The following is a 27,620-nucleotide window of genomic DNA, read 5'->3' as shown; positions in this document are numbered from 1 at the left end:
CTGGCTTTGAACTTGTGATCCTTCTGTCTCAGCATCTCAAGTATTGGGACTGCAAGCACATGCCGCCGTGCCTATTTTTTTTGAAACTTTATTATACATGATTGCACATGGCTAGGCATTTAAAATAACCTTCCTTTCAGTTAGGTATGACCACATAGCTATTCTCAGCAACAGAAAACAAACAAAAATAATGAGCCCATCAATAAAGACCTCAAAATTAAATAGTCTCCCTGAAATCTTCTGAAGACTGTGGTAGAGATCGTAGTTGAAAGTTACAATCCTTTCTATTTGAATTTAAAGTCATCAAAATTACAGTGGTTTGTTTTACGCACTTGATCTTATCTATATTTACACAGTAATTTCATTGCTCATTATTGCATTTTATAAAACCTTCAAAGAAATTCCTTTTTTTTTTTTTTTGCGGGTCTGGGAGTGGAACCCAGGGGCATTCGACCTCCGAGCTATACCCCCTGCCCTATTTTTATTCTTTATTTTGAAACCGGGTCTCACTGAGTTGCGGAGGGCCTAACTAGGTAGCTGAGGCTGTCCGCGGTTCGAACCACGATCCTCCGGTCTCAGCCTCCCAAATGCTGGGATTACAAGCATGCGCCACCACGCCCAGCAAAGAAATTCTAAGAATGTAAAATTAGGGGCCAATTTCTTTCATACACACAGATGAAAACAAAATCTAAATTATGTGCTCCCAAAATAAACCAAGTGTTGCCTAAAACAAATAATTTATTTCAGGAATTTGTGGCACATATATCAATTGAATCAAATCAGTGTGGTTGAAAAAAATCTCAGTGCCAATAACAATAAAAATGACACAGGAGTTTGGCTTGGGGGTGCACTCCTAGTACTTGGGAGGCTGAGACAGGAGGATCACACAGGTTCATGGCCAGCCTCCGCAATTTAGTGAGGCCCTCAGCAACTTAGTGAAACCCTATTCCCAAATAAAAATAAAATAGGACTGGGTGTATAGCTCAGAGGCAGAATGCCCTTAGTTTCAATTCCCAGTAGCCCACACAAATACACACACACACAAAAAGAAACACACACAATCATCTCAAATTCAACTTTTTATTCGGCACAAAAACTTGCAGCAAATGAAAACAATTCTTTCATTTGACTTCACGCATCCATGAACAACTTCCTATCAAATCCCAAACGTACTTAATGATAAATTGCCCAAAGCTCCCTCAACCTATTTTGAGATCCCTCAAGGATGTTCACTGTCCCCAACTGGGCGAGCCCCACCAATAAGTAAATGCTCAACAGGAGAGGAGAACACAGAATAGAGGAGATCAGAGAGGCGCATCCTGCCTGGCTGCAGATGCGCTGCCTCTGAAGGTGCTACTCAGCTGCAGGAATGAGCAGCAGCAAGTTCAAGGGCCTGGGCGACGCAGCGTCAGCGGGATCACACAGTTGCCAGGATTGAAGTACGGACAGAGGGCAGTAGGAAAGTAATGTTTGGAGAAGGTGTAGATGGGCAAGCCGTGGTTCGTGACATTATAAAAGGAAACCGTCCCAGCCTCATAGTCTAAGAAAACCCCAACACGGCGAGGGGGCACGGACATAGAGAGGAGCAGGGATGGGGAAGAGTCCTCGTAGGCTCTGTATTCGTGTTTATGCTGCAACCCGATTACCCAGTACCCATTCTGCGGCTGGTATCTGGAGAAAGTGTTCTGATTGTTAGTGTACTGGCTGAAAGAGAGCGCGGGTGCCATGGAGCTGCTGCACACCCCCAGGATCCAGGCGGCCTTCTTGCTTACATCTACCTCCCAGTAGTATTTTCCTGAAGAGAAGAGCTGATTGCCCAGGACACTGCAGTCGTAATGTTCTTCTAGAGAGGAAGGTCCGGATAGCTTTGCACCCACGAATCTCACCTGTCTCCGGTTTTTAGACAGGAGGAGGTTTAAATTAGCTGTGTGTGGATTCATGGTTATGTCCACTGTAGGAAAAAGTACAACATCAGCCAGAGAGAATGGGTACGTGGGTCTTAGAACACTGCCAAGAGGGGAATAGGAAGTGGCTGGGACACTGGACGTGGTTGGGAGGAACCAGAGCAAAGTAGGGCAGGGAGGGGCACCGATGCCTCGGACCCGGGAGGACCCACGGATTTGTTTGGGGGAGACCACGTGAAAGGGCATCAGAGCCCATGATTTTCACTCACCCCAGTAGCTCTGTACATCTGTCAGCTCTGTAATGACAAAAAGAGTTAAAAAGGGTGGAATAAAAATCATTGGTTCTGGGTCTGGTTATCTCCCCCTTACCAGATGGAGGAGAATGGTGGGGGATTCCCATGAGGACAAGAGCAGGTCATTTTGCCTCTCCATCCATACAAACTGCATCTTTAGCACAAGATATCAATACCTCCTGCCCAAGTGCCAATGATACCCCTCCATCCTATTGATTTCTTACCCTGATAGTAATTCCATACCCAAACTCTCTGAATCTTCTCACCTCTAAACACTCGCAGCATCTTTTTAAGATCTGGGGCTCGAAACACACTTCTCAGCTTGGTGGGGAGATCTTGGGGTTTCCTCAGGGTCCAGAACTCAGTCCTAGGGAGGAAAGACCTTATGAGCCCATCCAGGTGACCATGGATTCCCCCACACCCCTGTTCCTCACTCTCGGGCCCATCAAAGAGCATCAATGCTCTTCAATGCTCTTCCCTGAGGAGAGTTAGCTCATTCTACAAAGAGGCGAGCATTGGACCAACACATCTGAACCTACCTTCTCACCATCCGTGTAAACTTGACTAAGAATGGACTTCTTAAAGCCTCATTTTGTTTCTTTCTTTTTTCTGTTGCTATTTTTATAAAATACAATAGTTTTCTCTATGGCCTAGGGATAGTAGAGAATCGAGTAGAATAATGGCTAGGAAATCCTTTGCTACCTCTAAAAAAGACACAAAATATTTAAAATGTCAGTACCATATGAGAGGGTTGACAGGGAGTAGCTGGGGATTTAAGTGGACAGGCAGAACACCAGGAAGCTGCTGCCAGGGCTTTGAGAATATCAAATGAAAGACTCATTTGAAGTTGGTGGGCTGACGCCCTAGCTCTGCCAGAAGCCCAGGAGGGAAGCTTTTCTGAACAGCATCTTAGGATTGACTGTTTCTGGGGATGTGTGACACTTGGAGAAATGAGATGTCCTCACCTCCAAGCTGTGTACTTGTCTGTCTGTGAGGAGCCTGAAGGTGTATGGGCAACTTCACAAGGCGCCTTGTTAGAAGATATTCTAGACTAGGTGATAGAGAAGAGAACATGTTCTGTTCCAAGACCAAAACCATTCTCATGTCTCAGATGTGTGTTTTTACTGGAATTGAGACAAATGGAAATTTGAGCACTAAGAAAGGCCTGGATTATTTCAAAGCCAGCAGAGAAGGGAAATTTATGGCAGATATCCCAAGAACAAATTCTCAGTCCTAAGGCAAACAACGCAGATGTGAACTTCCCTCTGATAAAATGCACCAAGAACATTCCCGTGCACACTGAGGCAGCTATAACTACAAGAACTGGAACTGGACGTAGGTACAGAGGGTTGTGGAAAAGGAATCACACCACAGGGTACTTGGGGGGAGGCGGTCACTGACATGGCAAGCCTTTATTCTCAGCAACAGTACTGCCCTCCCCAGTGTTTGCCCTCCCATCATCCAAATCTCCCACCACCAAAGCCAGTCCATTCCTTTTATGGTGAGATCCCAAAAGTCTCACGTGAAGAGTAATTCAAGACACCACAGTCCTGAATGTTCCTCGTCTTGTGACTATTTCCCCTTTCTTACTAAATACAGGGTCATTCTATGGGCACAAAAATCTTTGGTTAGCCAGGCGTGGTGGCGCACGCTTGTAATCCCAGCATTCTGGAGGCTGAGATCTGAGGATCGTGGTTCGCGGACAGCCTCAGCTACTTAGTGAGGCCCTCCACAACTTAGCGAGACCCTGTTTCCAAATAAAGAATAAAAAATAGGGCAGAGGGTGTAGCTCTGAGGTCGAATGGCCCTGGGTTCCATCCCCAAACAACACCCCCACACCCACACACAAAAATCTTTGGTTAATCTGAAGTAATAACTTCCTTTATACATACCTTTTCATGATATCACTCACATTCTAGGGAAGAAAAAGACAGGTTAAGTTTAGGAGTAATAGGTCATTTATACCACCCCATGATACAATAGGAATAAAGACAGCCCCACTGTGGAGGTCACATAAAAAAGAGAAAAACCTGGGGTGACTGACCCTGAGAACCCTCGTGACTCAGTGAATTAGTTTCTTTCTTTCTTTTCTTTTCTTTTTCTTTTTTCTTTTCTTTTTTTTTTTTTTTTTTTGGTGGTACTAAGGGTGGAACCCAGGGGCTTTGGGGACTTTCCTACTTCCAGGCCCTGTTTTATTTTATTTTATATATTTGAAACAGGGCCTTGCTAGGTTGCTGAGTCTAGCTTCGAACCTGTAATCCCCACAAGTACTGAAATTACAGTAGTGCACTGTTATACCTAGCTTATTTGGGACAGGATCTCATTAAGCTGTTGAAGATGGCCTCGAACTTGCAATCCTCCTGCCTCGGCTTCCCAAATTGCTGGGATTCTAGGCACGCACACTGGGCCTGACTCTTCTGCCCCGTCTTTGATAAGTCAGTCTACTCCCACCTGGCCTTCTTTTAGCCACTCATTGTTCCCCTTCATCACCCCAAATGCCTGCTTGTTCAGGAGCACTGCCAACTCACCTCCTGTTTGACCCTCTAACTTCTGCTTTATACAGTTCAATAACTCTGAGGACAAGTCCAGCAATTTGCTCTATATAACTCATGGATAACTTCTCTGTATTGGGTGTATTTTGGGTAGTATTTCACAAAAATACAACTTGAACTTTTCTTCCCCCTCTTTTGGTACTGAGAATTGAACACAGGGGCATTCTACCTCTAATTTACACCCCTAATCTTCTTTATTTTTTATTTTGAAATAGGATCTCTTTAGTTTACTGAGAGTCTTGCTACATTGCTGAGGCTGCAATCCTTCTGTCTCAGCCATCCAAGTACTAGGATTACAGGTGTATGTTACCACACCTGGCTTCAAACTTTCTTTAACCTAGAAAACAGTGGAGGTACCAGTCATGGTAGTACACATCTGAAATTCTAGTACTTGGAAGCCTGGAAGAGGGAAATCACAAGTTCAAGGCCTGCCTGGGCAACTTAGTGAGACTCTGTATCAAAATAGAAAATAAAAAGGGCTAGAGGTATAACTCAGTAGTAGAGAGCTCCTGGGTTCCATCCCAGTAAAACACACACACACACACACACACACACACACACACACACACACACACACACAGCAGTTGGAGGTGCTGGGTGTGTCCATTTATACCTAATAGCCAGGATTGTGTCACTCTTAAATAATGGCTGTACTGAGGAACATAAAAGGTCAAGTAAGTGTGCCATTTCATGGCTTTTTCTCTTAGGCTGGTTTTATTCTCCATGTTTACATCTTGGTGTTTATATTTTGGCTATCAAATTTTAGTAGTTCAGCCGGGCGTGGTGGCGCATGCTTGTAATCCCCGTGCTTGTGAGGCTGAGACAGGAGGATCGCACGGGTTCGAAGCCAGCCTCAGCTACTTAGTGAGGCTTTCAGCAACTTAGTGAGACCCTGTTTCCAAATAAAATATAAAAAAAGGTCTGGGAGTATTGCCCGGAGGTAGAAAGCCTCTGGGTTCCACCCTCAGTACCACCCAAAAAAAAAAAAAAAAATTTAGTAGTTCAGAGAAATTTCTGGTAAGGGAGATATGGTACTACAAAAAATTTTTTATTTCTTTTCTTTGAGGAAAATATAGTGGGCAACAATGTGACAAAGATATGAAAAAGAGAAATAATGATGTCTAAAAGTCTAGAGAATTCTAGAAAATCAGTTGTTGGATAACAATGGATTTATTTATTTATTTATTTTTTATTTTTTATTTTTTGCAGTACTGGGAATGGAACCCAGGGGCATTCTACCTCCAAGCTACACCCCCACCCCCAGCCCTATACTTTTTATTCTTTTCTTTTGAACCAGGGTCTCACTGAGTTGCAAAGGGCTTCACTAAGTAGCTGAGGCTGTCCTTGAACCATGATCCTCCTATCTCAGGTTCCTGAATGGTTCTCAGCAACTTAGTAAGACCCTGTTTCAAAAGAAAGCATAAAATATAGGTCAGCAAGTGAGGTCAAATGCCCCTGGGTTCCATCTCCAGACCCACAAAAAAATAAAAAGTAAAAAAAAAATTTTAAAGTCCATTGGACAGCCAAATAATGGGCATGGGAATACCTGAACAAGCAACATAAATTGATGATTCTTTTACATTTAAGGACACAGTTTTAGAGTTTGAGTAGTCTGTAGAGGGGCTAGAAAAAGGGAGCAAAGGAGAAAGTATTAGGGTGGCCTAATATAAAAATGAAGAAAAAAGTTAAATAGAATGAAATGAGCCAGTGAACAAAAAAAAATTCCAAAAGGCAGAAGGCTGTTATCCCAGGACTCCAGTACTGGCACCCAAGAACAAATAAAGAAATAATCATTCCACCAGCAAAAGAAGAGTATAAGGAAAGCAAGAAGACAAAACAAAAAAATTAAAAACAGCCTACAAGCGCCACAAGATTACACAGTGCATCTTGCCTCAACTCTACTATCACACTATTGATTCTCTGTAGAAAATGTCTACTCAAACTTCAACCTCAGTTCTCCATCAAGTCTCTCCACCAAATCTTTCTAGACTTGATACCTTGTATTCATTCAGATTACCCATATGTAGGTCAGAGCCCAACCCCCAAGACCTGTTCAAATATCTATTGCTAGAGCTGGGGATGGTGGCCCAAGCCTGTAATTCAGTACTTGGGAGGCTGAGACAGGAGAATCGCAGATATAGGGCCAACCTTAGCTACTTAGTGAGACCTTGTTTCAGTATTATAATAAAATATAAGGGCTGGGGTTGTGGCTCAAGAGTAGAATGTCCGTGAGTCCAATCCCCAGTAACACACACACACACACACACACACACACACACACACACACATACACTTTCCTTTTAGCATCTGTACTCTAAAATTATTGTATGCTTTGCCCTGTGACCTCTGCATAGCTCAATAGGGAAGGGGCACAGTAGACACAAAGGATTTTTCTTCCCTTCCTCCTGGGATGTTAGTCCTGTGTTCCAGACAGGAAGGAGACTTGGTTCTCTTTTCCTTGACTCAGTTTCCAGCTCCTTCAAGCGTCTCACCTGCAGCAGATCCAGCGGTGACCCTTCGCATCGCCGCTCCAGGTCCCAGATGAGCTCTCCCAGCGACTGGCTCTGTTGGATCAGCTCGCCCTCAGCTTGGTCCATGAGACTCAGTCCCTTCCTCTCCTCCATCTCCAGCTTCTTCAGTTCCCGCTGCTCCTCCTTGTCCAGGATGCTTCGCAGCTGATTAAACTCTGTGTGGATCCTGTGCCTCTCCGGCTCCATCTGATTCTTGGGTATCAAGTTAGAAAATGAAGCTGTTGTCTATAGGGCTTGAGGAGTCAGGCTCAGCACTGTGTTCTGGGGCCAGCCTGCCTCCTGGGAGAGGAGGGGTAATTGCTTGCAGGCGCAGGCCTGTGAAACCTATTCTTTTCTCTTTTTAATTTCCTCTGGTGAAGTTCTTCCCAAGTGGTTAGCCCCAGGCGGCCTTATCTAACCTGTCAAGATACAGGCTGTGATTCCTGGATGAGGGTTAGATTCCAGGCAGCCTCCCTTTCCAATTCTGAGTACTCAGGTGGGAATTATGAGCTTGTGACTAACCTGCCATTCCCAGGAAGCCAAAGAAGCTGAAACTGTAAACCACGATTATTTACCAGGGACTACTTCTGGCCTGGTTCCTCTCCTATATGATTGCCCTAAAAACCTGGGTCCACTTTGACATGTTTGTAATCTAACTTCCACCCTGGTCCCCCTGCACACGGGACACTGTAGCATGTTTAGCTGCCTCCCTAGCCTACTGTGGAAGGATGCCCTGAAGGACTAGCCCGAGGGAAGCGCGTCTAGACAGATTATCAGGGGACAGACAGAACTCGGACTTCTTTGCCCTTTGGCATCCACGACCTGCCCCTCTTCCTGTCCCCTGACACCCTCTAGGGGACGCCTTGCCTTCCAGGATGCCCTCTTCTCTCTGATTACAGCTTGTAGTCTCCCCGCTTCCTGCTGCTCACTCTTCAACTTCTGTAGAGATTTCTGGAACATCTCCTGAAAGAAACGCATCAGGTCAGCAGGGTCAAGATTTCTTTCTGGCTGCATATCATAGCACACGTCCGTAATCCCAGTACTTGGGAGTCTGAGACAGAAGGATCTCGGGTTCATGGCCAGCCTCAGCTACTTAGTGAGGCCCTCTGAAACTTAGTGAGACTCTGTGTCAAAATAAAGAATAAAAAAATAGGGCTGAGGGTGTAGCTCAGAGGTAGAATGCCCCTGGGTTCCATCCTCAGTTAAAAAAAAAAAAAAAGATTTATTTTCTTTTTTCTCTCTCCTCTCTTTCTTTCCTTCCTCTCTCTCTCTCTCTCTTCCTTCTTTTTTGGTACCGACGGTCTTTGAAACCAAGGGCATTCACCTTTGAACTATACCCCCAGTCCTATGTCTTTATTTATTATTTCTGAAAAAGGATCTAATTGCTGAGGGTCTTGCTAAATTGCCAAGGTTGGCCTCGAACCTGGCATCTCCCTGTCTCAGCCTTCTAAGTACCGTGATTATAGGTGTGTGCCACCACGCCTAGCTAGGGTCAGGCTTTGTTTCAGTACCCAGACATGGAATAAACTAGGCAGAGATTGAAGCATCTTATACATACAAGGGATGGAAGCCAACAGGAACAGACTGATTCTTTCTCCTGGGCAAAGAACCTGTCACAAAGCACTTTACTCCTTTCCTCTCACGGCCAACATATTTCCCACACTCAATCCACCAGGCTCCCTTTTCACCCCCAGCAACTCCTAATCAATCTTGTGCAGCAAGATTTTTTTTTTTTTTAAACAGTACTAGGGATGGAACCCAGGGGCATTCTACCTTTAAGCTACACCCCCAGCCCTATTTTTTATTCTTTATTTTGAAACAGGGTCTCACTAAATTGTGGAGGGTTTCACTAGGTAGCCGAGGCTGTCTGCAAACTACAATCCTCCTGTCTCAGCCTCCCAAATACTGGGATTAAAAGTGTGTGCCACCACGCCCAGCACAGTCTCTATTCTTGATCAAGATGGGATTTCCTAGGTTCATTCTCTAGGCAAAGGGGAAGACAACAAAGAATGCAGTTCAGAGTGTAATGCAAAGTTAGAATCTCCTGCCAAGGACCCTGCTCCTCCCTGTCCATCCTCCCTCCATCCTGGGCTCCCACCTGGTACTCCTGGGTGACCTCCTCCATGAGGAATGTGTTGTGACCTCGGTGCTCCTGAGAACGCTCACAAAGCCAGCAAATCAGCGTCCCATCCTCCTTACAGAAGAGCTGGAGCTTCTCTCCATGGCGTGCACAAAGAATCACCTCCGGCTGCTTCCCGGGGCCCAATGCCACCTCCCTGAGCCGCTCCACTATGTTGGCCAGGTGCCGATTAGGCCGCAGGCTGCTGGGCTGGAAGCTGGTCTGGCACACGGGGCAGCTGCACAACCCTGCTTGGCCAGCCACTGACTCCTTGCTGCTCTCTGTGATGCAGGCTTGGCAGAAGCTGTGGCCGCAGTCTATGCTCAGGGGTTCCCTCAGGAGCTCCAGGCAGATGGGACAGGTCACCTCATCCCGGATGTCCACGAGAACTGTTGCGGTCATGGCAGCTCTCCTCCTGGCCCCACCTGCCCAGCCCTGACTCCTCAGATGTCCCCTGCTTGTGGTAGCCCAGGTAGAAGAGCAAACAAAAATAGTTCAGGCTAAGAGAAGGGAGAATAAAAGAATGGACAGAGGTTAGATGTTTGGGGTACAGGAGGGCTTCTTGTTTTTATTTCCAATACTTTTTTTTTTATCATATGACATTCCACTTTTCACCCTTTTATAGGGCAATCTGTGATTTACTTTTACTGGATGAAGAGACCAAAGGAGAACCTGGAGAAGAGGAGCCGCATGGGGAGCGGCCATAGGCCTGACCTTTCCTCACCCCACCAAAACGCACCCTCAGTGTAAGAAATACCAACACACACTGCTGCTTCCGGATTGCTGCATGGGTGACCCTTCACCCTGATACCCACTTGACTCACTCACTCCAGATGCGTTTCTTTATCAGAGGTTCTGCTGGAGCTGGTCAATAAACTGCAATTGTCACAGAATCTCTCTGCATATTTATCAACTGTTTTCCTTTTATCAGCACCTGATCTATATCTTAATTGTATGAATCCTCCTGCTGGAATGTTGGGCTTCAAGAGATCAGAGACTGGTTTTGTGTTCGTGGTTGTAGCCCAGTCAGCTAGCACAGTGCCGGATGCACAGATCCTCAGCTTCAAATGAGTAAAAAAGCTCCCCTCCTCACACCACGGATGATCAGACCTTTCTCTGACGTTCTCACCTCTTTGCCATCCTGCATCAGAACCCGATCTCCAAAGTCAATAACCACAAAGACTGTAAAGACAAACAGAGCCCTTTCATCCCCCCTGTTCACCTTCCTAGGAAAGCCCAAAGAAACAGGAATGACCACAATAAAGAGGTCATATTTTTTAAAACTAACACTTCTGTACCCAGCTGTGATTGTTTGCCTTCTTTATCCCTCATAGGACAACTCTCCATAAATGGATAGATAGTTGGTCCTAGATAGAGAAACAGAGATGATTCAGGCATGGTGCATACTTTTAATCCCAGTATTGGGGAGGCTGACACAGGAGGATTAAAGGTTCAAGGCCAGCCTCAGCACCTTATCAAGACCCTGATTTGCTGGGCATGGTGGCATAAACCTGTAATCCCGGTACTTGGAAGGCTGAGACAGGAGGATTGCAGGTTCAAGAACAGCCTCAGCAAGGCATGAGACTCCTGTTAAACTAGGTAGGCTTTGTTTCCAAATAAGAAATAAAATTGAACTGGGAGTATAGCTTGAAGGTAAAATGTCTCTGGATTCAATTCTCAGTATCACACACATACACAAAAGACCCTGTTTCAAATAAAAAAAGGGCAGGGAGTGTTTGTAATATTGTAGCTCAGAGGTAAAATGTTCCTGAGTTCAACCCCCAGTACCAAATTAAAAGAAGTAAGGGAGCTGGGCGTGGTGGCACACGCTTGTAATCCCCACGCTTGGGAGGCTGAGACAGGAGGATCACACTGGTTTGAAGCCAGCCTCAGCTACTTAGTGAGGCTCTCAGCAATGTAGTGAGACACTGTTTCCAAATAAAAATATAAAATAGGTCTGGGAGTGTAGCCTGGAGGTAGAAAGCCCCTGGGTTCTGCCCCCAGCACCACCAAAAAAACAAAACAAAACAAAACAAAACAAAAAAAACAAAAGAGGAAAGGGAGACATTAAAAGACTTTGTAAAATCATACATTTTCTTTTTCTTTCTTTCTTTCTTTCTTTCTTTCTTTCTTTCTTTCTTTTTTTTTTTTTTTTTTTTGTGGTACTGGGGTTCCTGGAAGCCCTTCTACCTCCGGGCTACACTCCCAGACCTAATTTTACATTTTTATTTGGAAACAGGGTCTCCTAAGCCAGTGTGGGTGGCTTTGAACCTGCGCGATCCTCCTGTCTCTGCCTCCCAAGCGCAGGGATTACAAGCGTGCGCCACCACGCCCGACTAAAATCATGCGTTTTCTAAATTGTGAACTTGGCATAGCCTAATCTTTTTAGGGTCCTAGCTCAAAGCTCTATCTTTGGTCTTGCAACTTAAACCAAAACTATTGGTGCTAAAGGTAGTAAAAGCCAGGCAAGACCACAGTCCTTTGGAGTGTAGAAATGGGAGAACCCTACTAACTTTGTGGGAATGGGGTTAAAACCAAGGGACATTCTAACTCTAAGCTACACCCCCAGCCCTATTTTATTATTTTATTTCGAAACAGGGTCTAACTAAACTGTGAAGGGCGTAAGTTGTTGAGGCTGCCCACAAACCCGTGATCCTCCTGTTTCAGTCTCCCAAGTACTGGGATTACAAGTGTGTGGCACCACACAGCTGGGGAGATCCTTTTTGATGATGCTATTCTGCTGGGGCTGGTCATAAATGGTGACAGAATGTGAAGGGCCTGTGTGTAAGAAGAAGGGGTACTTGGGGCAGGTGAGGCCTTATATCCTCCTTAAAAAACACCACCTTTATCTTTTTTTAATCTATTTTTCTTGGAAGTTTTCAGTTGTTTAATGACATTACCATTATTTGAAACCATACTGAGAATATTCTTTTGATTCTATTAATTAATTAATTATTTGGTGGTACTGAGGGTGGAACACAGAGGCCTTCTATCTCTGGGCTATACTCCCAGACCTATTTTATATTTTATTTGGTAAAAGGGTCTCACTAAGTTGCGGAGAGCCTCACTAAGTAGCTGAGGCCGGCTTCGAACCTGCGATCTTCCTGTCTAAGCCTCCCAAGCGTGGGGATTACAAGTGTGTGCCACCATGCCCGGCTTTGATTCTTCTGAAAACTGTTTCTGCCGGTGTGGTGGTGCACGCTTGTAATTCAGCATTCGGGAGGCTGAGACCGGAGGATCGTGGTTCGAAGATAGTCTCCGCTACTTAGTGAGGCCCTTCACAACTCAGTGAGACCCTATTTCAAAATAAAGAATAAAAAATAGGGCCGAGCGTGGCAGTGCATGCTTGTGATCCCAGCATTTGGGAAGATCGTGGTTCACAGACAGCCTCAGCTACTTAGTAAGGCCCTCTGCAACTCAGTGAGACCTGATTTCAAAATAAAGGACAAAAAAAAAAAAAAAATAGGACAGAGGCTGTAGCTCGGAGGTCGAATGCCCCTGGGTTACACCTGCAAGAAAAAAAAAAAAAAGGTAGGAGGTGTAGTTCGGAGGTCAACTGCCCCTGGGTTCCATCCCCAGACCCATAATAAATCAATAAATAAATAAATAAAAATAAAAACTGTTTCTAAGTCAGGTGTGGTGGCATAAACTTTTAATACCAGTATTTGGAAGGCTGAGACAGGAGGATTGCAGGCTTGAAGCTGGCATTGGCAACTTAGTGAGATCCCATTGCAAAATAAGAAATAAAATTGGGCTGGGGGTATAATGTGGAGGTAGAATGCCTCTGGGTTCCATCCCCAGTCCCCAAAAAATAAACAACAAAAATTGTTTCTATCACTGAGTCATTTTACTTGGAAGCCATCTGATCTTACTGCACAGTTGAAGGTACACTGGCCTATTCTCAGGCTGCCCAGGCCACAAAGGGCCCGAGAAAGTGTCCCAGATAGGAAAAAAATGTTATGTGGAACAAGCCTATCTGAGGAGGGAGACTGTGAGGCCCTGCTGCAAGAATTAGGGAGCTGAGATCCGGCCAGAGTACTGCCATCTAGTGTCTAGATTGCCGCAGAACCCGGACTGGGTCACCCACTCTGCCCTGCTTAGTAAGAATAGTAAGAATCTAAAATTAGAAAGCCGGGCATGGTGGTGCATGCTTGTAATCCCAGCATCTGGGAGGCTGACACAGGAGGATCGTGGTTCACGGACAGCCTCAGCTACTACTTAGTGAGACCCTTTGCAACTCAGTGAGACCCTGTTTCAAAATATGGAATAAAAAATAGGGCTGGGGGTGTAGCTTGGAGGTAGAAAGCTTCTGGGTTCCATCCCAATACCACAAAAAATATATATATTTTATACACACACACACACACACACACACACACACACACACACACACACTGAAAGCCCATTACCCATTACCAGCTGGGCCTGGTGGTGTATACACTCCCAGTTCAGCTGGGAGGCTGAAACAGGAGGATCACAGGTTTGAGGCCAACTTTAGCAACTTAGCCTCAGTGAAGCTCTCAGTAACTTAGACTCCGTTTCCAACTAAAAAAATAAAATAGGGCAGGGGTCTGTAGCTCAGAAATAGAATGGCCATGGGTTCCATTCACAGCAACACACACATGTTCGCACACACGGACACATGAAAGCTCATTATGTAGTGGGCACAAATTTAATTATTTTGCATGTAGTAACCAATGTCTTAGACAACACTATGAGTGGCCCTCAGGCCCCGCTTCATAGCTGTATAAACTGAGGTTATGTCTAGCTTACGTGGTTGAGCAGGTATCAAAAACACAGACACTCGGGCCACAGAGCTGTAAGGATCTACTGCCTTCGTTAAGTTAGGATTATGCAGGCAGAGGCCCGAGCTCTCTTGACTTTTCCATGTATCTTAGAATTTACCACAAGAAATGAGTTATTCATGGCCAGGCGTGGCGGCGTACTCTTGTAATCCCAGCATTCGGGAGGCTGAGACTGGAGGATCGCAGTTTACAGACAGCTTCAGCTACTTAGCGAGGCCCTTCGCAACTTAGTAAGACCCTGTCTCAAAATAAATAATAATAATAATAATAATAATAATAATAATAATAATAATAATAATAAATAGGGCAGAGGGTGTAGCTTGGAGGTTGAATGCCCCTGGGTTTCATCTCTAGACCCGCAAAAAAAAAAAAAAAATGTTATTCACATTATTTGGATTTCAAACTATAATAGATGGCCAGGCTTATAGTTGGCCTTGAGTTGGCACTGAAGTATGGAAATAAATGTGCTAATTTATGAAATTGTTAATGTTAAAAATCATTGTAGTGGTGTCATACTTAAATGCTAACCTAAGATCTACTCCATTTCCCCCAAGGCACACATACACACTTTCATTTCAGGCAAAATTGTGCTTGGAAAACACAATTCTCTTTTGAAAGAGTTTCTGACTTATAAATGCCAAAGGTAGAAAGAGCCCATGAGAACATAAACTGGTACATGGACAAGCTGTGGTATATCCACACAAAGGAATATTAATGTTAAAACACAAAATTAAACCGGGCATGGTGGTGCACACTTGTAATCCCTGTACTTGGGAGGCTGAGACAGAGGGATTGCAGGTTCATAGCTAGCCTCTCTGAAATGTAGTGAGACCATGTTTCCAAATTTAAAAAATAGAGCTGAAGCTGGGCATGGTGCTGCACGCTTGTAATCTCCGCGCTTGGGAGGCTGAGACAGGAGGATAGAACAGGTTCAAAGCCAGCCTCAGCTACTTAGTGAGGCTCTCAGCAATTTAGTGAGACCCTGTTTCTAATTAAAAAAAAAAAAAATGTCTGAGAGTGTAGCCCAGAGGTAGGAAGCCCCTGGTCTCCAACCCCAGCACCACACACACACACACACACACACACACACACACAAAAAAAAAAAAAACCCACAAAAAACCCCAGAAGTTTCCTATAATTTATTTTCAATTAATATAAAAGATAGATTGCAAAATTCATATTGTTAGGTCACCATATAGTATAAAAACTTTGAAAATTTTTTATTTATTTATTTGGGGGGAGGGGTTCTGGGGATTGAATCAAAGGCCATTCTAGCCCTGACCTGTTTTATTCTTAATTTAAAACAAGGTCTTTCTAGGTTGATAAAAATCTCACTACTTATTAAGGCTGTCTTTAAACCTGCTCTCCTCTGTCTCAGTCTTCCAAGTACTGGGCTTACAAGTGTGTGCCACCACACCTGACTTCTATGAGAACAATTTAAATAATAAAGTTTAATAATGACTATGCGCAAAGAAAGCAACTTGAAAAACATTTGTTTTCTCTCCTAGGAGAATATGTCTGCAACTCTGAAAGGCTCCAACAGCTCCAAGCTCCAGGTCTCTGAGTTCATTCTGATGGGATTCCCAGGCATTCATAGCTGGCAGCACTGGCTCTCCTTGCCACTGGCACTACTCTATCTCTCAGCAATTGGTGCAAACACCCTCATCCTCATCACCATCTCTCAGGACCCCGCTCTGAAGCAGCCCATGGATCTTTTCCTGGGCATCCTCTCTGTGGTGGACATGGGCCTGGCTACTACCATCATGCCCAAGATCCTGGCCATCTTCTGGTTTGATGCCAAGGCCATTAGCCTCCCTGAATGTTTTGCTCAGATTTATGCCATCCACTGCTTTGTTAGCATGGAGTCTGGTATCTTCCTCTGCATGGCTTTTGATAGATATGTAGCTATTTGTCACCCTCTTCGATACCCATCAATTGACACCAATTCATTAATCTTCAAAGCTACCCTTTGTATGGTACTTAGAAATAGTTTGTTTGTCATCCCAGTGCCTGTGCTTGCAGCCCAGCGTAATTACTGCTCCAGAAATAAGATTGAACATTGCCTGTGCTCTAATCTCGGAGTCACAAGCCTGGCTTGTGATGATAGGAAGCCAAATAGCATTTGCCAGTTGGTTCTGGCTTGGCTTGGAATGGGGAGTGACCTTGGTTTTATTATGTTGTCATATGGTTTGATACTGCGCTCTGTGCTTAGACTGAACTCGGCTGGAGCAGTGTCCAAGGCTCTGAGCACCTGCAGCTCCCATCTCATCCTCATCCTCTTCTTCTACACTGTTGTTGTAGTGATTTCAGTAACTCACCTGGCAGAGACCAAGGCTACTTTGATTCCAGTTCTACTCAGTGTCCTGCACAACATCATTCCTCCCTCCCTTATGCACTTAGGACCAAAGAACTTAGAGAAGGTTTCCGGAAAGTGCTTTCTCTATGCTTAGGAAAGAAATAAGACACTAGAGACATTCTCCATAATGTGTACTGTTATAGTTAGATAGAATATGTTCTCTTAGGAGGTCATTTATTGGTGTTAGGTGTTCAGAGAGTTAATTCATTAGTGTTGTAATCTCATAGGTAGATAAACTCATTATTGAATCCATTGTTATGGATGTATCTGGATTGTAACCAAGGCTTGTAGAATGTGTATATAAGAGGTAGGTCCCTGTGGGGTATGGCCTTAGGAACTGTGCCCGTGTCTATGAACCCCTTGCTTGCTTGCTCTTTGCTTCTAGCCTCTGTGATGTGAGGAGCAGAGCCCTTGTGCCCTCTCCACCATGCCCTGAGCATCAGGCCCTGGCCTCACATAGACTGAATTCTCAATCTCTAATTTGCATGGTCAGGTATTTTGGCTTACAACAGCGAAAATGTTGACTAAAAAGGAACTATTACCCAGGAATTAAGGTTACTGCTTTTTCTAAGTTTGACCGTGTGTTTTGTGAGCCTTTGGATTTGATTTGTTAGAGAAACTTGGAAGGGCCAGAATGTGACTCAAAAAGTGAATGGTACAGATTGTATTTAGTTGATTTTGTAGGCCAAAGAGACTCTATAGAAAAGTGGAGTAGAGACACACATGTTACATTCTGGTAAAGAACCCAATCAGCATTTTGCCTATGTCCTGAAACTTTGTATGAAGCTAAATTAAAAAATGATATGCTGATTAAATTGGCAAAATAAACCTTAAAACAACAAAATAAACTGCACTATGGTTATTGATGTCTGCATTTACCTAGTTGTACACCAAATTTTGGGAACGAAAGTAAAGCATAAAGATTTTAAAGACCTGCAGTTTGGCCAGAAAAGCATGTGTACAACTGGTCCCAGAGAGACAATGTTGTGAAAGAAAGTAAGAGAACTGAAGGTAGGTTGAATTTTTTTTTGCATAGGAACAAACAAATGTGGTTGAAGCAGTTCAAGCCCAAGTGCACAAGGAGAAAAGGGCAAAGTGGAAATGATTGAAAAGGGTGTGACTACCTTTCCTGCTAGTGCTGGAGAAGGGGTCATGGAGGCTTCACCACAGATCTCAGATGAAGGCCTGAAAAGTCAGGCATCATGTGGCTGGGTCAGAATCCTGCAAGAAGGCCCAAATGAGGACCGTTGTGAAGCTGTGAGGGTGAATTCAAAGTTTCATAAAACCCCCTTCATTTACAAATGCCAGAAACATGGATGAACCTTGAATGAAGGCTGCAAGCTGTGATCCAGGCTGTAAGAATGAGTAAGCTGCTCTTTACAACCAACCAGGCCACAGGGACAGGGCTGCCAAGGCCCTTTGGAGACGACATCATACCATGTCCTCCAGATACCAGATCACATCTTTAACCTTTCAGATTTCGATACTGTTTTGGTCCTGCTCCTTCTTTCTGTAACCCTATTTCTCTCTTTCGGCATATAAATGTTTACTCTTTGCTAATGTACATTGGATGCATGTAGCTTGTTTTTTATTTTTATTTTTATTATTTTTTTAACAGGAGCTCACATCCAAGAGTTCACTTTGAGTCTCAGAGGAGATTTTAAACTTTGGGACTTTTGAATAATGATGGAACTCTTAAGACTTTGAAAATCCTTGGAGATGGACTAAATGCATGTTGAATTTTGAAAAGGACATGTTCAATTTTGAAATGGACATGTTAAATTTTGAAATGGCCATGAATGCTTCAGGAGCTGTGGGTTGAATGTTATCATTAGATACAGAATGTCTCTTGAAGAGCTCATGTAGTTAAGTAATGAGACCTGTAATCCTATCAGTGGATTAATCCATTATAACAGATAACCTAGGTGTAACTATTGTAGGCAAGTCCTTGAAGATGCGGCCTTAGGGATTGTGCTTGTGTCTTTGAATACACTTGCTTCCTGGTTCTCTGCTCCTGCCCTCCATGATGTGAGGAACAAAACCTGCATATTATTTTTCTCTCTGCTGTCTGCTGTCATGCCTTGAACTTCAAACCCTGGCATCACAGAGCCTCAATCCAGAATCTCCAAAACCCTAAAGAACAAATAAATCTTCCCACATCTATGTTATGTGGTCTTGTCTTTTGGATGATAGCAATTAGAATATTCATTTACCATACAGTAACTTCATCTTCTCCTAAACTACATTGTAGAATTCCATGGGGATGGAAGAGTAAGTGAATGCTCTGAGATGTCCTTTTTATATTTTTATGTAAATAATTATAAAAGCTTCTGAATGGGAAAAAAAAAAACCTTTCACAGTAGCTCCAAAATTAGCAAAAGCTAAATATGTGCAAGAATATGAAAGTAATTCCTACTGAATTAAGTAAGATAAAAAGGACTATTGATTTATATCCGTTTCTTGAAATAAAAACAAATATAATATAAAACACAAACACACACACTTAACTAAGAAACAAGTGGCTGGCACATACATGCTTTTCCATTGTTCTACCTTGGGAGCAAAATCAGATAGCCTAAATAAGCATCACTCCAGTTAAATAATATAGAGGCAGAAAGAGAATATATTGAGATGAGCAAGGCCAAGGGAGAATAGAGTGGAGGGCTAGGTAGTATATGAGATAACCCAACTTGACCTCAAAGACAGTTATATCTAGGTGTTTCTCCTGTCCCACTTTCCTCTTAGGTTGGCTCTCTGTCCTTTCTACAGAACTCTGGACCTTGAAGAGCTGACCTCGACATACTCTAAGCCTCAGCTCCCTTGTCTGTGGACATTTACTTGGAATGAACTTACGGAGTAAAATGGCAGGAGAATATAATGCAAGAGGGGAGAGAATTTGGATCCTTCTTCTACTCCAGCCTTCTTTGACATCAGGATTCTGATTGAATCTGTTTCCTAGAGCACTTGGCAGGTAGCCCATCCACTATAGGTATAGTATTTATGTCTATCTAGGAACACTTTTTTTTATGTACTGGGGATGAGCTACACCCCCAGCCCTATTTTTTATTCTTTTTCTTTTTTTTTTTTTTTTTTTTTTAAGCAGGGTCTCACTGAGTCTCAAAGAGCCTCACTAATAGCTGAGACTGTCCACGAACCACGATTCTCCTGTTTCAGCCTCCCAGGAACACTTTTTTCTTCTCTTTCTCCTTAAGGAAAAAGATGTGATAAAGGCTTTCTGATATTCGTTCCTGGGTTTTAGTATCCATTATCTTCCCAATATCCACTATTCTGTTAATAGAAACTTCATTAAATTCTCTTCGGACTCTACTTGTGTGTGCATTTTGTTTCTTTATGAGACCCTGACTGACTCATCACCTTTATTTACATTACCACCCTATACCATGTCTCCACCTCTGCTACTGCCATGACACCTACCCAAGGATGCTGGCAGTAGGCTCAGGTTAGCGGATATTCAGAAAAATAGAAATAAAAATACCCATGAGCCGGGAAGCAGATGAGAAATTTTTAGCACAATCAAAGATAATACCCTGAAAAATGTATTCTCTTTTTCAGGATCTTAAAACCAAACAATGCCAGGTGTTGTCATACATGCCTGTAATACCTGTATTTGGGAGGCTGAGACAGGAAGATGACAGTTTGGAGGCCAGAATCAATAGCTTAATGAGACCTTCAGAAATTAAGTGAGACCCTTCCTCAATAATAAGTACAATAGGACTGTTAAAGATTAGAAGGAGAATTCGCCTAGGGAAAATCCACAGTACCACGTATGTACATAAAAAGAATGGCAGGAATAAAAACATACCATATTATGTGATATACTTTAACCTGACCCATACTGCTTTCTTTTGGACCCATGTACATGGTACATTTCCCTCTGGATACCACCCACACCTTTCCTTTCCTGGTACATATCATTGAGATTGGTATTGATAATTTCATGTAAGTACAAAGGATTATTTGACTTGTTACCTTTTTTATGACATACTTTAGTATATGTTTTCAATTAATGAGCCACGATGATGTATATAACCTAAAACAACCAAAAAGTTATATTGACACTTAATAGTAATCTCATCCATACTCCATGTTCATATTTTTCCAACATCTCTATAATAAAACTAGTTCCATGTTTGAGATGCAATCCAAGATGAAGCATTTAATTTGGTTATTATATCTTAATTATAAGGCACTTCCCTCTATTTTGATCTTAAAATTTTCTAACTTTTGTAGTATTGATGATAAAACAATATCTATCTATCTATCTACCTATCTATCTATTTTTGCAGGTCTGGGGATGAAAACCAGGGGCATTCAACCTCCGAGCTACAACCCCTGCCCTAATTTTTATTCTTTATTTTGAAACAGGGTCTCACTAAGTTGCGGAGGGCCCAAGTAGCTGAGGCTGTTCACGAACCGCGATCCTCCAGTCTCAGCCTCCCAAATGCTGGGATTACAAGCGTGCACAACCATGCCAGGCTTTCTAATGTTAGATTCTTAACTATTCTTACTAAGCAGGGCAGAGTGGGTGACACACACACACACACACACACACACACACACACACACTGCTCTATGTAGCTACTGAGCAAGTGAAATATGACTAGTAATAAAGTATGAAATACACTGGATTCTTATGCCGGGCGTGGTGGCGCACGCTTGTAATCCCCGCGCTTGGGAGGCAGAGACAGGAGGATCGCGCAGGTTCGAAGCCAGCCGCACGCGCTGGCTTAGGAGACCCTGTTTCCAAAATGAAAATGTAAAAAATAGGTCTGGGAGTGTAGCCCGGAGGTACAAGGGCTTCCAGGAACCCCAGTACCACCAAAAAAAAAAAAAAAAAAGTAAATACACTGGATTCTGAAGATTGAATAAAAAAAATCAAAAGTATCTCATTAATAATTGTGGTTATGTAAGCCAGTGTAGTGGCACACACTTGTAATTCCTGCATTTTGGAAGCTGACACAGGAGGATCATGGCTCACAGATAGCCTCAGCTACTTAGTGAGGCCCTTTGCAACTCAGTGAGATCCTGTTTCAAAATAAAGAATAAAAATTAGGGCTGGGGGTGTAGCTTGGAGGTAGAATGTCCAGTACTGGCTCCATCCCCAGTACCGCAAATAATAATAATAATTTTGATTATGTACTATATTTTGCATGTATTTTTTTTTTATGGTACTGGGGGTGGAACCCAGAGGCTTTCTACCTTCGGGCTATACTCCCAGACCTATTTTTATATCTTATTTGGAAACAGGGTCTCACTAAGTTGCTGAGAGCCTCACTAAGTAGCTGAGGCTGGCTTCGAACCTATGCGATCCTCCTGTCTCAGCCTTCCAAGCACGGGGATTACAAGCGTGCACCACCACGCCCGGCTATATTTTGCATGTATTAAGTTCAATAAATTACAGTAATTTTATCCATTTTCTTACTTTTTAATAAGGCTATGATAAAATTTTATTTTACCTATTTTTTGTGGTACTAGGGATGAAATCCAGGGATCTTCTACCTCTGGGCTACACCCCTAGATCTATTTTATTTTTTATTTGGAAACAAGGTCTCTCTAAGTTGTTGAAAGGGGCAGGAGGGCCAAAGAATGGACAGATCTCAGATCTGAAGCATCATAATGAAAGTTCACCTCAGTATTAGAATGCATTCAGCATAAAACCCAGTAACTGTGCAGGGGATTCGGGGGTTGACCTGGGATCTGGGCTCAGGAGAGATAGGAATGAACATGGTAGGGCTGTCCCCCAAAGGGAGTCCCAGTGCATGCACAATAAAACAGGTCGCAATTACACTTAGAAGTGATATATGGCCTACTCGTGCTCTGGAGATACTAATATTCTTTTTATCTTTATGTACTTATATTCCACTTTATTATGTGAAATTCATCTGATAAATCTATGACTTGGAACATAATGAATTTCAAATATTTTTAAGCTTACCTTCAAATACATGACCCCTTCCTGCACTTTAAAAAATAAATTAGTACATGGCCCTACACAGATTTTCTTCTCCTCGAATTGGTGTTAGATAATCCAATAAGTTGGCATTTTTCTATGGCTAGAAACATAAATTGGGGAGGGAGGAGTAGGGATTGAACCCACAGGCATTCTACCTCTAAGCTACCCCCAGCCTGATTTTATTTCTTATTTGGAAAAAGAGTCTCATTAGGTTGCTGAGAGCCTCACTAAGTTGCGAAGGCTGGCTTTGAACCTGTGAGCCTTCCCTCAGCCTCCCAAGTACTGGGATTACAATGTGTGCCACCAGGCCTAGCTTCAAAAAATAAATTTTTATATTTTTCTGCTTTTGTGATATCTCTTAAAATTTCTTATTTAAAAAACTGTCACTGCTGGGTGTGGTGGTGTATGCTTGTAGCCCCAGCATTTGGGAGGCTGAGACAGGAGGATTGCAGGTTCATGGCCAGCCTCAGCTACTACTTAGTGAGGACCTTTTCAACTTAGTGAGACCCTGTTTCAAAATAAAGAATAAAAAAAGGGGCTGGGGTTGTAGTTTGGATGTAGAATGAACCTGGGTTCTACCCTAAGTACTGCAAAAACAAAACAAAACAAAACCTCACATTTTATTTTGTTTAGTTGTAGTAAGTAGAGGTCATATAGTTCTTTATTGTAATGTCTTTTAACATATTTTATTGCCTACCATATTATTTATTTATTTATTTATTTATTTATTTATTTATTTATTTATTTTTTAGTGGTACTGAGGGTGGAGCCCAGGGGCTTTTCTACCTCTGGGTTACACTCCCAGAGAGCCTCAGTAAGTAGCTGAGGCTGGTTTTGAACCTGTGCGATCCTCCTGTCTCAGCCTCCCAAGCGCTGGGATTACAAGTGTGCACCACCACACCTGGCTTACCATATTATTTAAAAATTGTATTGGTTGTCCTTTTTTTAAAACTGGGCATGAGGTTGTCATTAACTTAATAGTTTGAGTATGTACCATGTCAGGCAGTCTCCTATGTGTTTAAACCTCTGCCTCAGTTAATCTTCACTCAAGCTCTAGAATACACACACACACACACACACACACACACACACACACACACACTAGTCTATCCATGGTATAAATAAAAGAAACTAAAATTCAGAGAGGTCAAGTAACAGGAGGCCTAGGGCACACACCCAATGTCTCCGTGTCTGAGCTGAACGCATGCAGTCTGGCTGTAGTGCTAGGGTGTTTGTTGTTGTTTCTTTGTTTTGGTACTGGGGGGTTGAGCCCAGGGGCATTCTATCTCAAAGCTATACCCTCAGCCCTAATTTTTTTTATTTTAAAACAGGGTCTTGCTAAGTTCCTGGGTCTCAATCTGTGATCCTCCCCCGTGTTAGCCTCCCAAGTACTAGGATTATAGGTGTGTGCCACCACTCTTGGCAGCACTTCAACTACCCATTTCTGTCTCCATTGATTGGCTGACTGCTTAAATGACATGTCCTTAAGCAGGGGGTGCTAGCGCACGCTTGCAATCCCAGCATTTGGGAGGCTGAGAAAGGAGGATCGTGTTTGTGAACAGTCTCAGCTACTTAGCGGGCTCTTTGCAACTCAGTGAGACCCTATTTCCAAATAAAAAATAAAAAAACAGGGCTGGGGTGTATCTCTGAGGTAGACTGACCCTGGGTTCCATCCCCAGTACCAAAAAAAAAAAAAAAAGTCCCTAACCTCAGTGAACTTAAGAAAGGTAAGCAAATAATAATAAAATTGCCTCTATAATTATCTTTCAATATAGATCATTTATCTTATTATTTTTCTTCTTTTTTCGGTACTAAGAATTGAACTCTGAGGAAGTCTACCTCTGGCCACAGCCCCACTCCTATTTTCTTTTAATTTTGAAACAGGCTTTTTGCTAAGTTGCTGAAACCAGCTTCGAACTTGCGATCCTCCTGTCTCAGCCTTCTTAAATGTGAGCCCCCACTTTTTGTTGTTGTACTGGGGACTGAGCCCAGGGGCATTCTACCTCGCAGCTACACCCCCAGCCCTTGTATATTTTTCGTTTTGAAGCAAGGTCTTGCTAGGTTGCTTAAAGTTTCAATAAATTGCAGAGGCTGGCCTAGAACCTGTGATACCCCTGTCTTGTTCCTCCAAGTACTGGAATACAGGCCCAAGTCTGAAAGTGAAAGGCCTCATCTTTCACTGCCCCGTCACCAGCGTCAGGACTGACCAGCCGCAGCCACAGCAATGCAGCCGTCCCAGAGGTGATGCGCTCCAGGTGTGCGAAGCGTCGGGTACCCAAAGTTCTTTAGAGCAAAGTAGGAAAATAATTCTGAGGAGCAGCGGCCCTCATTGTGGTGGAGTTTTGGGGGGTTTGTTTTGGTTTTTATTTTTTAAGCGGAATGTAACCTGAGTTGCCCTGCTTCCTTAGGAAAGGCCAGGGGCTCCCTCCTCGGCCCCCCAGGCGGGCGGTAGGAGAAGTCCGGCCTTGGGGAGGAGGACGAGCCCCGCTCACTTCCTGCAGCCGCCGCTGGGGGAGGGGACGCAGACCTCCGAATCCTCGCTCTTTTCCCAAACTTGAGCCCACTCCAAGGCACGGAGGGCTCCAGCACTCTTTCTCCACCCGTGAACCCCAGCCTGTCTGTAGGGCGTGTCACGCTCAGATGTCTTGGGGACGGCGCTGGCCAGAAAACGGGTTTGCCACTAACCTGGAATCCGTGGCCTGGATCGGCGCCCAGGATTCGCAGCCTCGCAGCCGCCGCCTCGGCCACCGCAGCCCAGTCCGGGGCGGAGGGGCGGGGCGGGGAGGAGGAGGTGCGCTGCGGCGGGCCGGGCCCCAGGCCGGGACCCTGAGACCTCCGGGGTGCTGGGCCACGGACGGTCCTGGAAACCAGGAATGCAAAGCCGCTGTTTTTTTTTTTTTTTTTTAAACCAAGGAACACCAAATCCTGCGGCTTTTGAGGACACCTGAAGGCCAGAGATGGCACTTGGAAATTGTCATCGGTTTACTTTAGCTGTCCAAAGTCCTACTATGTTAATAACACTAACACCAGCGATAGACCCGCGCTCCTTCTTAACATAGTAAAATGTCTAAGTCGGTTGTGGTGGCACATGCTTGTAACCCCAGCACCAGGGAGGCTGAGAAAGGAGGATCGCAGGTTCAGGGACTGCTTCGGGAATTTACTGAGGCACTCCGCAATATAGTGAGACCCTGTTTCAAAATTACCAATAAAGAGCGGGGCATGGTGGCGCACTCTTGTAACCCCAGCATTCGGGAGGCTGAGACAGGAGGATGGCAGTTCGCGGCCAGCCTCAGCTACTTAGTGAGGCCCTCTGCAACTCAGTGAGACCCGGTTTCAAAATAAAGAATAAAAAATAGGGCTTGGGGTGTAGCTCGGAGGTCAAATGCCTCTGGGTTCCACCCCCAGCACCGCAAAACAAACAAACAACCCAATAAAATAGGGGCTGGGTATGTGCATGCCTGTCATCTCAGTATTTGGGAGGCTAAGACAGAAAGGTCACAGGTTTGAAGTCTGCCTTAGCAATTTAGTGAGGCTACCAGCAACTTAGACCCCGTATCAAAAATAAATAAATAAATACATAAAATAAGCTGGGCGTGGTGGCGTAGGCTTGTAATTCCAGCATTCCGGCATTCCTTCTCCAGAGGCTGAAACTGGAGGGCTCCAGCTACTTAGTAAGGCTTTTTGCAACTGAGTGAGACTCTTGTTTCAAAATTAAAAAGACTAAAAAAAAATAGGGGTGTAGCTCCTTGGGTTCAATTCCCCAGTACCACAAAAACATTAAAAACAAATAAATACCATAAATAAACAGATAAAGTCATGTGTGTATGTCATGTATACAACCTTGTGTGTATTTGTAGTTATAACCTATGTAACTGAGAAACCATGAATCTTTAAGTCCTGGTATGTACACACATGCAGTGCTCATAGAGTTTAGGAACAGTAGCTGTAGGTTTCAAGGGCACAGCTCAGAAAAGATAAAGAAGGCCAAGCTTTTTGCCCAGGGAGCAGGGAGACCTACAGGATGTATCCCCTGGTTTCAGATGTTGTTTGGGGGCAGGATCGGGGGTGGGGGCTGGGTGTCCAGATAAAAGTCAGGCCAGGGCTGGACACATGGGAGAACTGGGTTACCCCTCAGGAGATGGCCCTGTGGAGTCCTCAAGCAAATGGAATATCACTGGAATCTCAAGCAGCACAGGCTGCATCACTATTCTAATGAGCACCTCAGGTCCTCAGGGCTCAGAGGCCTCACCAAGCTTACTCCTCACCACCGCCCTGCACAAGAATTTTAGGTATGGCTTCCTATGGTGATGCAGCAGGCTGAAGCCCACTGTGCCACAGGATTCACTTGAGTCCCCCCCCCCCCCAAATGCAATGGGTGGACGCAAACCCTTGGTATAGAGAACATGCTTAAATCCAAGAAGAAGGAATGCACAATTATATTAGAGATCTAAGGAAATGATCAGTGAAATCATTGTTTTCTCTCCCATTATTTGGTGGCAGCGTGTAGATGGGGATTAAGGCATAAGTAACTCTTCAGAAGCACCGTACATGAAGTATTCACCTGCCTCCTAACGACTGATATTAAGAAGAGAATTCAGCTGAAGAATGCCAAGGAGGGTGCTGCAACTTCCAGAGGAGAGCCCACTGAAGGGACACGCTTCCAGGAACAGAGCAGAGGGCCAAGGGGAGCACCGATATTAAAGAGGGCGGAGGATAGGTGTGATGGCCAGTGCTTGTAATCCCAGTATTTAGGAGGCTGGGACAGGATCACAGGTTTGAGACCAGCCTCAGCTACTTAGTGAGGCCCTTTGCAACTCAGTAAGACCCTGTTTTAAAATAAGGAATAAAAAACAGGGCTGGGGGTGTAGCTTGGAGATAGAATGCCCCTTGGTCCTGTCCCCAGTACTGAAAAAAAAAAATTTTTTTTTAAATAAAGAGGGCAGAGGTGTGGCCTGGAATAAAAGGATGCTCACAGCAATGATGGCAGCCAGCTCATGAACGAGCTCATCTCTTACTTCATCAAAAGTTATTTTATAGCCGGGCGTGGTGGGACATGCTTGTAATCCCAGCACTTGGGAGGCTGAGACAGGAGGTTTGGAGACACACA

The 27,620-nt window shown here is 44.0% G+C and overlaps 3 protein-coding genes across 3 annotated transcripts in view; 2 read left to right on the top strand and 1 right to left on the bottom strand.

Moving 5' to 3' along the window:
- LOC308259065 (olfactory receptor 52H1-like) overlaps positions 1-27,620 on the top strand; it is a gene marked incomplete at both ends in the record, with an annotated part of 349,856 nt that overhangs the window by 282,102 nt on the left and 40,134 nt on the right. The window lies entirely within an intron of this gene.
- TRIM6 (tripartite motif containing 6) lies at positions 1,386-9,795 on the bottom strand (the record flags this gene model as incomplete). Its single annotated transcript, XM_080702796.1, has 7 exons — positions 9,358-9,795; positions 8,127-8,222; positions 7,242-7,472; positions 4,090-4,112; positions 2,464-2,564; positions 2,174-2,200; positions 1,386-1,951 (listed from the first exon to the last, which is right to left on the bottom strand). Exons 1-7 carry the CDS (start codon positions 9,778-9,780, stop codon positions 1,386-1,388), a joined length of 1,467 nt encoding a protein of 488 aa, XP_080558922.1. The 5' UTR covers positions 9,781-9,795.
- On the top strand, positions 15,698-16,633 carry LOC308267819 (olfactory receptor 56B1-like; the record flags this gene model as incomplete). The annotated part of the gene is made up of 1 exon (XM_080702762.1): positions 15,698-16,633. One exon carries the CDS (start codon positions 15,698-15,700, stop codon positions 16,631-16,633), a length of 936 nt encoding a protein of 311 aa, XP_080558888.1.

Source organism: Muscardinus avellanarius, assembly GCF_963383645.1.
Source record: "Muscardinus avellanarius genome assembly, chromosome: 1".
NCBI lineage: Eukaryota > Metazoa > Chordata > Mammalia > Rodentia > Gliridae > Muscardinus > Muscardinus avellanarius.
The sequence above is the reverse complement of the archived record's forward strand: the minus strand, read 5'-3'. Positions and strand labels throughout refer to the sequence as shown.